The sequence below is a fragment of the Pimephales promelas genome, chromosome 22, assembly GCF_988280905.1.
Source record: "Pimephales promelas chromosome 22, fPimPro1.hap1.1, whole genome shotgun sequence".
Classification (NCBI taxonomy): domain Eukaryota; kingdom Metazoa; phylum Chordata; class Actinopteri; order Cypriniformes; family Leuciscidae; genus Pimephales; species Pimephales promelas.
Genome location: NC_142790.1, coordinates 19,339,834 through 19,354,906, shown reverse-complemented (window position 1 = coordinate 19,354,906; position 15,073 = coordinate 19,339,834). Strand labels below are relative to the sequence as shown.

Genomic DNA, 15,073 nt, shown 5'->3' with positions numbered 1-15,073 from the left:
AAAGTAGAGAAGCGGTGTTGCCATGTCAACTTTTTATAAGCGTTGGGATTTTTTCATACAGCGAGCGACCTTTACATACCGGTATGCAGTTTTTAGGGGAATTATTTGCAGTATACAGTTCTGTAGTGTAGGGAGAATATGTGGTGATAGATATGGAAATCAATAAATTCTTTATAATTCATACACACGTAGATATCCCCTTTAACCACACCTCTGTAACAAAATCACTCGAGTCTCCTGAGAGATCTGGCAACACAATAGGAGCTACAACGATCAGCCGACCGACCGAGCGGGTTTAGTTAGTTAAAAGCTTTTTGCCCTATACAGGTAAGCGCAAAAATATATGTTTGTGTCAGTTCATGAATAGTACTATATCTGAGTCATACTGGTTTTTATGTAGTAATAATTTAACACTGAAGATGCCGTTTATAGGTTCTTATAATGCGTCGTTAGCTTTAAATGGTAAACAATGTTAGCCAGCTAGCAATCAAACGACTTCTGGCCAAAACGTAAACATTTATTATTTACAGTTATGCTTTTTTAAACAATAATTTTAAGTATAATTTGTTTGACCTCAGTCATGAGGTGTTGTTTTAGCTAGCCGTGCTAATGTCTTTTGCAATTGGCTAATATTCTCAGCGAATGAGCACCTCATTTTAGTTTAGCAGCTATCCAAAATACGGTAACGCGAGTTCATTTTAAGTTCATTAAGTTAATCGATATCATAATAATAATACTTATTGTAATTTTTAATACCTGCATATTTATAAACGGGTGTTTTCCTTAATACATTCGGCACATTTATTTGAACCCCTAACATGACTTCTAACTTTACTCATACTAAATACACGTGTTATTGTTGTATTATAAAGTACCATAAAGAGACTGGCCTTTAATTTGACCCTATCTACATTATGTAACGTGTCTTAGAAAGGATTAAGCCATATTGTTTGTAGTTGTTGGAGCTAAACATCGCGAACGTCTATTGAACAAGTCTATGCTTATTAAAAACACCTTTGAAATTAATCTAGAATTTGAAATTAATCTACAATTAATCTAATTTGGGTGTATCTCTTGTAACTTATTTTAAAGTGTTTTCTAGGTCTAACACGTGAAAATGTCGCCCTTTTCCCCTTGTGACATTCAGTCTGACATTTGCCATTTCACCAAGTAACGTTAGCAGTTAGAGGACTGATAAACTGAGTTGTTTTGAAATGAGAAAGCAGCTGGCACGACATTTTCTGTAGTTGTGATATAATATGTGCCCTAAGGAAGTTCAATAACTTCATTCCCCTCTTGTAATTTGAGATGTTGTGTTAATCTGATAGCAAGTCATTCCTCTGTTAAGCTAAAAGACTTTATTGTCTGCGATTAGAGAGTCAGTGCTGTGTGACAGGATACAGATGTTACTATTTACCTTTTTTTTTTTATCTGCTTAGTTCTTGTTTTAGTCTGGTCCATTTAAAACTAAATGTGGAGCTCCTCCCTATACAGAAGTTTCTAGCTCAAAGATAGCATCACATCTAGTTGAATAAAGGTTCCTAGTTCAGGATGACAGCGCTCATCACAGCAACAATTTCTAATTCATCACTCGGTGATAGACAGAGCAGTTCTCAAAAAAGGGGGTGGAAGTTGAGGTTGAAGGGCCATGCATGGAGATTTACATCTCATTGGTTAACCGAAACACTTCCCCAATCTCAGTGTCTGACTTTCTGTTCACTTACGAATCAGGATCCACCTGAAACTGGAGAGAAACAATGTCCTCTAAGATATCTGACAAATGGATTTCTTCCTGGTGTAGGTGATAGGGAATACAGCATTTAACTGTATTTTGCTGTGATTTTGCACTACAGGAAGCCCACTCTTTTCAAAATGGGGGTAAAAGATCGACCTCAGTGCTATTTCGATGTGGAAATCAACAGAGAACCAGGTAAGATGTGACAATCAAAATAGTGTTGTGTGAAGGTCAAATAGTTAAAAGTACAAGTTTTGATAGATAAATGCTTAAAATGTTTGCTTATATCTGTTTGGCATTGTATTTCAAAATCAACTACAGAAACTATCTTTAGCAGTCAACATTAGTGTTTTTGAGCAAATGTTTTAAATAGTAACATTTAAAAGGGGTTCAGAGTGTTCAACTTTAACTTCAAGCGTTTTTGTACTGACATTTTGAAGTTATGGAGCTTGTACAAAAGATAAACAAGCTAGTAATAATAAGTGCCTAATAACGAAAGCGAAACATTACATGTGCATTTTATAAGTGCTTGGGTAATGGTGGTTAATATTCATGTGCCAGTGAGTGAGCTGTTGTTGCAATCCACACCCTGTCCTGCAGGGCTGTTTTAATGAACTACAGACTAAAAAATGTCTGGGTTTCACCTCAGTATACCACTAATTATGTGTTATAAGAAAGACACGTGCTTCATGAAGCCAAAATCTCTTACTTAGAGATTTTATACTCATTATTTTACAAAGCAAATGTTTTAACACCCTGTTTATGTTCATTTTATCACATATAAATTAATTGGATAGGCCTATCTTTATGTTTGCAAAAACGCACTTAAATTTAAATGCTCTTGTATTTGAATTAGGGCTGTCAAACGATTAATCGCATCCAAAATAAAAGTTTGTGTTTACATAATATATGTGGGTGCACTGTGTATAATTATTTTATACATATAAATACACACTTATGCTTATATATATTTAAGACATTTTTTTATGTATATACTGTATATAGATTATATACTTTATATTATAAATAAATATAAATATTTTATATATAAATAATATTTTTTCGTTAAATATACATGAATGTGTGTGTGCACACATTCGTCTATATTTAAGAAAAAAATATTATGATTTGAAAAAAAATTATAAAATATTATATAAGAAATATTATAATATTCATAATTTGAATATATAGGAGGTGTTGCCGTTTTCCACACTGAAATCAACCTATAAATGATAGCTAATAAATTGAATTGCAGTTATAGTCACATTAATCTAACTAATCTTTATATATATAAACATTTCTGTTTTCTCATTTTTCTCATCGTTCTCGTTTCGAAAAAACGTTTTCTCATTTCTGATCCACGAGTATAACGTTTCCTTCTGCTTTCTTCTAGTTGGACGAATTGTCTTTCAACTGTTCTCAGACGTTTGTCCCAAGACAAGCAAAAATTTTCTTTGGCTGTGCACTGGTACGTATTCTACAGAAATTGCTTAACATGCTACAGCAAGTTATTTTACCTAGACTGAGACTTTAAATGTGTAAAGAGTTCCAATACCAATTCATGTCCATGTACACAAGCATAAGCTTATAGGGATATAGGGCAAAAATAAACCTATATAAGGTGACTAAATCCTGGCTGTAAAACAACCAAAGCTGTATTTACAGCCTGTTCCTAGAATACAGAAGCTGCGTTAGTCTGCATTGAGATGGTTTGGTCATAAATTCAAGTTGGTTATGCTTTGGGTCAATGCTGGGATCTTTTTTTTCTCACCAGCTGAGCTTGAAATGAGAGACTCATGCCTTCAGCTGACTGTTTTATTGCATATACCAATCCCCATGTCACCCACACCCTCACCCACCGTATTTATTCGCCTTTATCGGAATCTCTTCCATGCTGATCAGATATTGGATTAACCTTTTGCTGTCTATGTAAAATTATGCTTTAGAACAGATTCCAGTTTTTCAATTTAGAGTACAGTATTTAACAGTATTAGTATTAATTTAAGTATGTTCACTTTTTTAAAAGCTTAGTCTGTGAAATCATGGTCTTTTTTTTTATTTATGGCCGGTACATTGCTGAGCTGCGCACACCAGGTTTGTTATATAAAAGTAATCAGAAATGATGTAATTCTTTGGTTTGCTTGCAGGCGAGAAAGGCAGTGGCAAAACTACAAGAAAAAAATTATGCTATAAAGGCTCAACTTTCCATAGAGTTGTAAAGAACTTCATGATCCAGGGGGGTGATTTCACGGAGGGTACGTGAAGCCATACTCATAACTGACTCAGATATTGGAGATGGTTGGTTATACTCAATTGTCTGTGTGCTTATAAATGAATGTGCTTTTCTTTGCTTAGGCAATGGAAGAGGAGGAGAATCTATATATGGTGGTTTCTTTGAAGGTAAGCAGTCTTCAGATACGTTCTGATCTTTATCAAGCACAAGGTGCCTTAATTTGATTGTTTTAACATCTTTTGCATGACTTTTGAATGGGCATCTCAGTTCTGTGCATGAATTACCAGCCATTGTTTTGTTTTGTTTTGTTTATCTCGCTGTTGCTGAGAATCTTGTCTCTGTGATCTTAAAATGATCTTCTTTTTTGAGTCAGCATGGAGATTAAGGGCTATTTATTCATTTAAAGGTCCAGTCTTCTTGCCTAAAATTTTCAACATATTCTTTTATTTATAGAGATTGTGGTCTTTTGCAAAATGAGAAGGTAAGAGATGTACACAGTGCAGTAACACAATGTAGACTAAACATTCCCTATTCCCAATCCCAAATGTGAGCCATGAAAAACGTCCACACTGGACGTCATGGACATGTGGACCTTGAAATTGATTTGTTTGACTGACTTCTCTTTTTGTTATTGTTTTATTTTGTGTCTTTCTTAAGTGTTCCAGGATGTCTTGTCATGCAATACAATGCATTTGAAAAGTATTAGTTCACCTAATTTTTATTTTTATTTTTACATCTCTCATGTCATTCCAGATTATACAAGACTTTATTTCTTCAGTGAAACAGAACAAGAAAATTGTAATAATGTGCAGGTCAATCTTTTCTATGCAATTGCAATAGTCAAATCAATTAATTGATTCTAAAACAAGTTTGTGTTTATATAATATACTGTATGTGTGTATATATTATTATATTTGTATAAATTAAATGTGTGTGTGTGCATGTATATTATTGTGTGCACATGTATACACACACTGTTAAGAGTCGATTAATGGATTTGACAGCACTATTTTTTTTTATAAAACTTTTATGGAGCTTTTGCATCTTTTTTAAGCTTAAAAGCTCCAGCAGTTGCATCGAATAGAACTGTATTTGATTAAAAAAAAAAAAAAATCTTGTCATGGTCTCTACAGAAGGGAGTGAATCAACCGGTTTGGAATGTCATGAGAATGTGTAAAAAAAAAATGTTTTTAGTTTTGGGTGAACTCCATTTTAGAAATAATTCGGCATAAACAGTTTTAATGTAAACTGTAGTTGTTTTAGTGGCCCTCAGAATAGAAAATCTTTGTTTTTACACAAAGGAACATAAGAAACACTCAGAGTTCAGAAGCAGGATAGAAGCATCACTGATGACAGGTGTTCATGAACATCTCTTTTCCCGCTGCAGTCCTTCTCCTTAACACGACTTTTTGAAGCAGTCGACAAGCACTCAGTGTCCTTCTTTGTCCGTATCTCTTTTCAACAGATGAGAACTTTACTCTCAAACATGACAGAGCCTTCCTCTTGTCGATGGCCAACCGTGGTAAAGACACAAATGGGTCCCAGTTTTTCATGTAAGTAGTATTTATTCTGGTATAAGACTCACAGAGGGTGTATGTGTGTAAAGAATCAACCATTTATCACCAGACCTTTTGCTTACCATTTAATATGACTGATTGGTCACTATTAAATGACACATGCAATATGTATAGATTACGTATTCCCCTAGAGCTCAAGATCATTTCGACAGAGCTCAGTCATAGCCTTTGGACTGTGGCGCAACTTAAATTAATGTGCATTTGAAAGCCTGTATCTGTTATAAGAGCTTGCCCAAAAACACAATGAGCATCTGGGCTTTAATTTTGGTGTAATTCTCTCATACTTATATTGTTCCAAATTTATTGACAAGACATCTCACTAGTGAAATTCCTTTTGCCATTCACGCTCACGCTGTCTAACTTTCCCAGACCTCTTCAATCTCTTTACCATATATAAATATATATTTATGCATATTCTGACACTTTTTATTTTGGAGATTCTACATAGTGTACATGTTCATGTGGGATGCAGGTGCATTTTCATCTCCCTTTTCCCTTGTCAATGTGCATTTAGAAATATTTTTACATCAGAAAGAAATTCCCTTTTTGCCTACAAATGTATTACAATTTTTCTCTTGCCGTTTTTGTGTAAAATTTGCAGAAACTCTAGCATCCTGCTCTACCAAGGTAAAGTGTCTCTCCAAGGCTGTGCTTCTCTCTCCTGACTTGTGTATTTCTGGTTGCTTTTAGCTAGCACTGGCTTTTGTTTATCTTTATATAATGTTTTTACCTCATTAAATACCTGTTCTCCCATCACAGAGAACCTGATGTCTTTCAATTATTGTTGAATTTCAAGTTTAGCATTACAGGATGTATTTTCCTGCCATGGACACACTGATTTCTAATTGAAGTTGTCCCTATGATATTTTTTAAACAGGTTTAATTGTTTTTGTCAGCATAATGTTGGCAGATGTTGGACCTGCCCCTGTTCATCATTAGTATTTATTCATCCAGCCTGTGTTATTGTGCAAGCACTGCTGGTTTTAAATTACTCTGAAGTTTGAATTCTGTTTGAATAGATACTCAGATTTCTTCTTGATGAATGACTGAATGTGTGTGTTTGTGTGTGTGTGTGTGTGTGGGTTTTTTTTTATGGACTAAATTTTCTTCCGTTTATTTTTTTCACCCACATGTACCTGATGGATGACCTGGACTCCATTATGTAATTTGCCTCATAACAGAACTACAAAGACAGCGCCTCACCTAGATGGGTACGTTCATAAGTGGACTTTGTTTAACTGTTATAGTTCAAGCCATACTGTAGGAAATTGCTTTTTAGTTTAGAAATAATTTATTTATTATAACTGAAATTTATTACTTGATTTGTATGCAAGATTTTCTCTTAAATCCCCCAAGTTCTTGTAACTAAGGATTGTTGGTTTAATTTAGAGTGCATGTGGTCTTTGGGCTGGTCATCTCAGGCTTTGAGGTCATAAAGAAAATCGAGGGGCTGAAGACTGACTCAGCCAGCAGACCCTATGCTGACGTCAGAGTGATTGACTGTGGACAGCTGATTACAAAGTCTGCTAATGATGGTAAGCTTGTTCCTGTGAATGAGAGACCAACTAGGAATTTTGGCTGCATATTGAATTCCTATCACTACGCTGTCTGAACTTGTCTGTATCTGATGGAGAATATTTTTTTAATCTCTAGATAAACTGCATTGTTCGATTAAGTATGGTATTTAAAAATAGAACGGGTGCTTTTGAAACACTGCATACTAATACACTTACACTCCTACAGTCCTAGCCAGGCGTGACATGACAAAGCATCAAGTAACAAATCACTTCTCCATGTTTAGTTTTACCCCTAACCAAGGACGGCAGGTGATGTGCTATAATCCAGTCGCTTAAATGTTGTTTATTTCATGCCATGTACCGAAAGCTCCAGTTTAAAATAAACTAATTAAATCACATGCTCTGATAATGTAAGCAGAGGTAAAGAGAGTTTAATAACTTGCATTCTGTATAATTACAGCTGTTCAGTACATTTTCTGGCTAAATTTGATGTACTTTCTTTAGTTCTTCAAGTCAAAAGGAGGAAAACGTTCCACTCTGAGGATGACTCGCAGAGTTCCTCAGAGACTTCAACTCAGTATTCCTCCCCTGAAGGAGAGTCTGACAAAAAGTGTGCATCTCGAAAGAGGAAAAGAAACTCTAAGAGTAAGCACTCAAAGAGAAAAAGAAAAGAGACAAAGAAGGAGAGAGACACAGTTAAAACAGCAGTACATGGAAGGTAAATTATTGTAACCAGTGTAACCATGGTTGACCTTTATTTAGGTTGTTTAATATCTCTCATAAATCTATGTTTTTCCTGATTCACAGTCTTGGTGAGGGAGAGATGGCAGAGGAAGATGATGGTGAGGCTGAGAAAAATGTGAAAAGGGAGAAGCCTGTGGTTCGACCAGAAGAGATCCCACCCGTGCCAGAAAACCGTTTCCTGCTCCGCAGAGACATGCCTTCCCAGGAGGAGACCATTGAAACGTTAGTGTCTTTTGTACAATTCAACAAACAGATGTTCCTCTTTGCATTCAAACATCACAAGAATCTGTCCTCCCCATCCCCAGTTATTAGATAATTATCTGAAATTCTCTGGGGTCAATTTTTTAAGTGTTACAAGCAAACCATAGTGATTAATATTTTAGTTTTCTTGCTTAATGATTAATCCCTGAAATCCATGGGGCTGTTTTGATGCTGTATTTTAAACCAATAGGGGTAGGGTCTTGAAACTGATACTTCTCTCACCACCTCACCCCACAATAGGGTTGAACAGGACATGATTATGGCTGCAAATGACACCAAACCATCTGTCACAAAATCTGGACGCAAGATCAAAGGACGCGGAACTATGGTATGACAACTGTGAATTACATTTCTATCACTTACAGAAAAAACTGACACAGAATGACATTGTACAAAGGACAACGGACAAAAAGCATGTTTAAATATATATATATAGTTGTTTTAATTCCAATTCTAATTATCTGTTTGAAGGGCCATGCATGAAGTGTTATTTTTTATTCCCCCTGCAGAGGTACCATACACCCCCGCGGTCAAAATCCAGATCAGAGTCAGAAGGGGAACGGGGGAGCAGTGAGACTCCCCCACACTGGAAAGAGGAAATGCAGAGGACCAAGGCTTACCAGCCCCCCAGCGTGGAGAGATGGAGTAAAGGAGAAAGGTATATTATGTAATGTTATGCATGAAAGTATGGATCTACTGTATTTTTCATCAGAATTATTTATATATGTCAAGATAATATTAGGAGTATATTTCTGGTTTATCTGAGTTCATGTTCTTTTGATTTGCTTTCAGAAATGGGTTTTTATGAAACTTATAGTTGGAACTAGGGCTAGTCTATGAACCGATAACAGTAATTAATGTTGCAGATCGGTACACTGAAGCCAGTACCAACTTGCCTAACTTATAAGTGCTGCCATTTCTGTTGTGTATTAGATACATTAAGCAGCAAACAAAACAGAGCTGCTCGTTTACTTGCTGACCGTCTCAGTCACGCAACCACTTACCAGCTCTGTGAGGTCCAGTGAAATAAAATGTTCCAGTTTGGTGCAGAGTTGTCTCATACAAACCACAAATCAAATCCCTCGTGATTTAAACTATTTTAAAGCCAGATGAAACCGTGCTGACATTCTCAACAACTCTGACGTGGAAAACAGGAGAAAGTTTGAGCCACAATGATCCAGTTAGAAGGCTTTTTTAATCCACAAATCTCAAACATTTACTGTGGATTTACTTTAGTAACGCAAACTGTAACCATAGTGCTGTGGCAGAAATGTGGGATTTTCATATTGAATTTAATTATATTATTAAAGTAGAAATTAAACTTATTAAAGTAATTGGATATAATTACAGTATTTATTATTATTATTATTAAGCTATAGCAGTTTGTTATTTCTATTACTGTTTTTTATAAATACCATAGAAACAATATAGTTACTTTTTACCATGGTGGTGGTGAGGTGCAATGCATGGTTTTACCTGTTGTTAATATGATCCAAATACTAGGGAACGCTCAATTTTACCTAATGAAATTTTACACTAAATTTTTTTTTTACAGTTTTTATCAACATTTACATCTCTATCCCAACTCAGGTTAATGCTACTGTCAGCTTATAATCACATGTAAACGTGACATTTAAATTTGTTTAATGTTCATCTGTTTGCCAAGTGTTTGTCATGTTCTGATGATAAAACCACAATTAGCTGTCTGGTTTCTACAACTTTCATTCAGGAGCACAAATCTGCCTTTATATTTAAAAAAAAAATAAAGATTTGACATAATTGCAGATATAGACTGATTTTTTTTTTTTTATCATGATAATATGTGGGCCATATCGTCCAGTCCTAGTTGGAACATAGATTTTTTTTCTTCCTGTAATTTTAAAATATTGTTTAAACAGATGGGATGACAGAAGTGATACCCCAAGGTCCAGGTCTAGGTCCAGATCAGAAGAGCATTCCTTAAGTGAGGCCTCTGTAAACTCCAGTCGGTATCAATCTAGAAAAGAAAAAAAGAAAACCAAACGCAAGAAGAAAAATAAGAAACGAAAGCACTCAAAGAAACATAAAAAGAGCAAGACTAAAGATACCTCCCTGTCTGAGGGTGAGATGAATGGGTCCTCAAGTAAAAGGTCAAAACTCTCAGGCCCTACTGGAAGGAGACATTCTCGATCATCCTCTCGTTCTTACTCTCGTTCGACCTCACGTCACTCCCACAGATCATATCGATCTGAGTCAGAAAGGAGACGTTACCTATCAAGCTCTTCTAAAGATTCACGATCTTATTCGAGGTCCAGAAGCAGATCCTATTCCAGAAGTTGCTCAAGATCTGAAAGGCGGGGCCGGTCATCTGTGAGGTCAAGTCGTAGTCGATCAGGGCGGTCTGTTACGCATTCTAGGTCAGTGTCCCGTTCTCGATCTAGATACAGGACAAGGTCAAGAACAAGTTCAAAGTCTAGGTTTAGTTCAGAAACCCCACCACGTTCCAGGAAAAGAAAGGAGTTGAGATCCCCTCGAAAGTCAAAGCCTAAAGCGGGTGGTATTTCCAAATTAGACAAGTCTGTCCCTAGATCGGTTCAAGGTGAAGAATCCAAAGCGCCAGCAGCAGCATCTTCAGAGAGTGTCTCTGTTTTGCCTTTGAGTGACAGTCCACCTCCCTCTCGATGGAAACCAGGCCAGAAACCCTGGAAACCCTCTTACGTCCGCATCCAAGAGAGTAATGTAAAATCAGCCCCAGCTTCTAATGCACTCATCAGCCCATCATCAAATGTACCTCTGGAAAAAATGTCCTCTTCAAAGTCAGACACAGCTGTTAGTCACAAAGGCCTCAGCAGCAGTAACAATAATGTTCCTGATAGGCTCCTGCAAAGCAGTTTGTCTAGAAGCAGGTCACGCAGTCAATCAAGAAGCAGCAGCAAATCACTGAGTCAGTACGGCAGCCAATCTTCCTCCTGCACTAGGTCAGAATCATATGGTTCAAACAAAGAAAGATCCATCGAAAAAAAGAGAAAACATTGTAGTTCTTACAAAAATGGCCAAAATAGGGACAAGCATGCAAATCATGGCAGTGTCCCCAAATATACATCTCCTTCCTCAGAGGATTTATCTGATAGTCCATACAGTCCTCTCCACGGACACAATGATTCCTTGGTACAGAGAAACACTCTTGATTGTCTGTCAGATCTACAAGCAATGGCAATGAAAAGCAAGAACCCCATTCAAAGGAAAGAACCAAACAACAACAATGTATCAGGATGGGAAAGTGAAGGAGAGAACTCAAGTATGAACACTGCTGCAGAACACAACCAAATCCCTGTTAAGGAGAAAGGACTTACTGAAACAAAAAAGAGGCAGATTTTGGCTCGTTGCTGGGAGTCTGAGAGTGACCCTGAAATGCCAAACAAAATGGTAGGTGGTGATGCCAAACATGTATCTGAAAAAGAGGAAGGAGAGGCTAGTTCAGAATCAGAGGATGATGACCCTTTATGGTCAAACCATGGGACAGAAATGCTCAAGCTATTCAAAAGTAACGAGGAACAGTCTGCAGACAAAAAAAATTCAAAACACAAGAAAAAAGCCAAGCGTAAGCACAAGCACAAAAGGAAGAACTCTTCCAGGTCAGGATCTCGCAGAGCCAAGGCAAAGAAATCCAAGAAGCACCAGAAGCCAAAAGAGACATTTCACTGGCAGCCGCCACTGGAGTTTGGTGATGAAGGGGAAGAGGATGATTCAGTCACTCAATCAAAACAATTATACATAGCAAATCCTGATTCTGTCAGTGATGCAGTAAAAATTCATGTAAAATCTGGAAAGATCAAGCCCAAAGTCTCAGCGAGTAAGGATCAGGATAAAGGGAATATCGAAGACAAGTTTTCAGTAGAGTCTTCCAAAAGTATTGATGAGAATGGGAAGATGACTAATCGCAATAAGGTAAATCGCAATACTGCAATTTCAGCTCAAAGACATCCAGAGATTCCAAAGCCATCCACTGATCTAGAGACCAATCTTTCAGACACTAACTTGGCAAGAGTCAAACCAAGAGACCCAAATAAAGTTGAAAAACGTTCTCCAGAGCGCATCCCAGAGGTTCAGGAACCAGGTCCCAAAGCGATTGGCATTTCTCCACTGAAAAATATTCTGAATAATAGTAGTGTGCTTGTTCCACCTCAAATAGAAAAAGGAAACTCTAATACTATTGGACCTACTTTATCTCATGGCAGTCAGCCAGAGGAAACTTTACCTGGTGACAGTCCTGTCTCAGCAATTGAAAAAAAATGGAAACCTTTGAAAGACATGAATGTTATGCAGGCCATCAGTACAAAGACTTCCATTATGAAAATAAACAAACAGCAGGATCAACTGGATGGAAAGGCTCAGGGTCTCAAAATTGAGATCAAAAGCAAGAGTAGAGTCCGTCCAGGATCCCTCTTTGACGAGGTACGAAAGACGGCTCGGTTAAATCAGAGACCCAGAAATCCAGACAGCTCAAGTGAAGAAGACTCCCTTCCGACAACAGGAGAAAGAGCTGGATCCCTTAATCACTCTCAGAACAAGTCAAGGTCTGTGTCCAGTCACAGGTCCACACGCAGAAGTAGGTCCCATTCATATAGCCATTCCAGGAGCAGGTCCAGAAGCTACACCTACACTTCCAGGTTGGTTACAACTGGCATTTTTTTCTTGTCTACATATGTCCAATCTTTCAGGTCAAGTCAATTTTGTATGTGTTTTCATGTTTTCACACAGGAGCTACAGTAGAAGTAGAAGCAGGAGTAGATACAGTAGAGGGCACTCTCGATCTCGAAGTAGCACCTACCGAAGTTATCGTAGGTAAGATATTTATCTCTGCTTCAGTCTAATGTTTTTTTTAAACCCTTTGAAGTGTATGTGTAATGTGTTATGTTCCTTATTAATTAAAATGCCACTTGATCTTGTTTTAGTCACACAGACAGTAGGAGCCGTTCTAGAAGTCAGTATAGAGGTAGCGACACATCAAGGTGAGCATTGAGTCAAAATTATTAAAGGGTTGGTTCACCCAAAAATGAAAATTCTGTCAGTATTTACTCACCCTCATGTTGTTCCAAACCTCTACGTGTTTACTTGTTCTGCCGAACACAAAGGAAGATATTTGGAAGAATGTTTTAATCAAACAGATCTCATTCCCCATTGACTACCATTGTATGTTTTTTCCTACTATGAAAGTCAATGGGGAATGAGATCTGTTTGATTAAAACATTCTTCCAAATATCTTCCTTTGTGTTCGGCAGAACAAGTAAACACGTAGAGGTTTGGAACAACATGAGGGTGAGTAAATACTGACAGAATTTTCATTTTTGGGTAAACCAACCCTTTAACGCTAGGGATGCTCATTTCATTTTCCCGTTATAAAACATAAAATAGGCCTACACTAAATAGCTTAATTCACGAATTAAGATGACAAAAAGAAACCACTGAATCTGTCTGAAGCTTTGAAAAACCGTCAATTTACTTTCCGTCAGACTACGTTTGTTCGTCAAATAAAAATAGCAGGCCTACCTTAATCCACACCTTGTGTAGTTTTTATTTTTAAAAAGTTACGCGCGCACCCCGTGAGTTAACAAATATAGGCTATGTAGTATTTTTTTATCGTGCAGCAAACTAATTAAAAATTAACTTTTAATTTTTTAACCGTTTAACTGATCGTATTAATCGGTCCAAGTTAACGGTTAAACGGTCGATATGAGCATCCCTAATTAATGCACTTTGATTTTAACTTGGTGTTATTTAATTATTCTTTGCATTATGTGTTTCATTCCTGGAAACAGGTCTGAGTCTTACGATAGTTATTCTAGCCGCAGCCGCAGTCGTAGCAGGAGAAGAGGACGTCGGAGAAGCGAGAGCTCTGATCGCAGGTCCAGGTACATCATAAATAAATCCTCGTATTACCACAACTGTTTTGTGTGAATTTGATAATGTGCCTCACTGAAGCTAATTCTTTGATATCTGTTTTCACGTTCAGGTCATATCGCTCCTACAGTCGCAGTTCGTCCAGGCAACGAAGTCATAGCCGAAGCAGTCGATACAGCTGAGTTGAATTTAAAAGAAGTAGCAATAAGCTGCCTTATCCTCCTTCAAATGCTTTTTTTGAACGATAGACTCAGTTTAAGTGTTGTGAAGTATGTATTTTGATGTCCACTGTATCAATATGTAATGTGTAATATGTTCTACTGAGTCTATGTATGAATGTCACTGCTTTATTCTGGTAAATTTTTCTATTATTCCTAAGAAAATGTGCATAGAAACTCTTTAATTGTAAAGCTAAGGTTGTATATAAACAGCCACTTACCTCAGTCATGTTTGGAAGGATTTTAACATGCAGTCAAGGGTAGACATGGATGGGAAATTTTTAGTTTTGGCCAAATTAATGTTTTGTTTAAAAGTGCATTTTTTTGTACATAAAAACAAAAAGTCTTTGCTGAATGTATCAAGTGCTGCTTATTAATGCACCATTTAAATATAAGAAACGAAACTTGCCAATTGTAAATAAAACTACATTTGTTTGTGAAAGCCTATAATGTGTATTCTGTGAGATGACGTGTTCTTTTAGTTTCATTGACTCCTGCAAATGTACACAAAGTTGACTATGATGCATTATACAGTCATTGCAAATGCACATTATTAAGTCCATTTCAGGCTTGTTTGTTAACATTGACCTACAGTGGCTCGACAAGTATGCTTGCTTTTTGATTTAGTCCTGTACTACAGTGGGTTTGATTAATTTAAATCAAGTGTGTCAAACAGGTGAGACATCCCAAATTGCTGGTGTACACCAGAACCAGGGTTGACAACCACTTGCACTGACTTTACTGCATCCAAATTCAAGTTCGTTCACAATGTGAACTGGATTCCCTGATTAAGAATTCACTTATTGACAGTTGATAAATTGTTGTGTAGTGCAAACACTGTATTTCCAGGCATACTACTCATACTGTTAAGGAACTGTTTAAACATAAAGGGAAAAACGTTGTGGTAA

The 15,073-nt window shown here is 36.8% G+C and overlaps 1 protein-coding gene across 3 annotated transcripts; it reads left to right on the top strand.

Moving 5' to 3' along the window:
* The first annotated feature begins 218 nt into the window (after positions 1 to 218).
* nktr (natural killer cell triggering receptor) lies at positions 219 to 14,607 on the top strand. Of its 3 annotated transcripts, XM_039666956.2 has the most exons (17): positions 219 to 327; positions 1,854 to 1,930; positions 3,129 to 3,203; positions 3,883 to 3,990; positions 4,091 to 4,135; positions 5,434 to 5,521; positions 6,727 to 6,756; positions 6,935 to 7,080; positions 7,567 to 7,780; positions 7,870 to 8,028; positions 8,308 to 8,395; positions 8,577 to 8,725; positions 9,966 to 12,716; positions 12,808 to 12,891; positions 13,002 to 13,058; positions 13,866 to 13,958; positions 14,060 to 14,607. In XM_039666956.2, the coding sequence occupies exons 2-17, from the start codon at positions 1,873 to 1,875 to the stop codon at positions 14,127 to 14,129; spliced, it is 4,215 nt and encodes a 1,404-aa protein (XP_039522890.2). In that variant the 5' UTR covers positions 219 to 327; positions 1,854 to 1,872; the 3' UTR covers positions 14,130 to 14,607. The 3 variants fall into 3 exon arrangements, with proteins under 3 accessions (XP_039522890.2, XP_039522892.2, XP_088982054.1); XM_039666958.2 differs by lacking the exons at positions 219 to 327; positions 1,854 to 1,930; positions 3,129 to 3,203 and adding an exon at positions 4,422 to 4,449 and having other exon boundaries at positions 3,926 to 3,990; XM_089125928.1 differs by lacking the exons at positions 219 to 327; positions 1,854 to 1,930; positions 3,129 to 3,203; positions 3,883 to 3,990; positions 4,091 to 4,135 and adding an exon at positions 4,411 to 4,449.
* The last annotated feature ends 466 nt before the right edge of the window (positions 14,608 to 15,073 follow it).

Coding starts and splice junctions, on each gene's coding strand:
- nktr (XM_039666956.2), top strand. CDS start 1,873: ATGGGGGTAAAAGATCGACCTCAGTGCTATTTCGATGTGGAAATCAAC. Junction 1,931..3,128: donor GGAAATCAACAGAGAACCAG/GTAAGATGTGAC, acceptor GCTTTCTTCTAG/TTGGACGAATTGTCTTTCAA. Junction 8,396..8,576: donor TCAAAGGACGCGGAACTATG/GTATGACAACTG, acceptor TTCCCCCTGCAG/AGGTACCATACACCCCCGCG.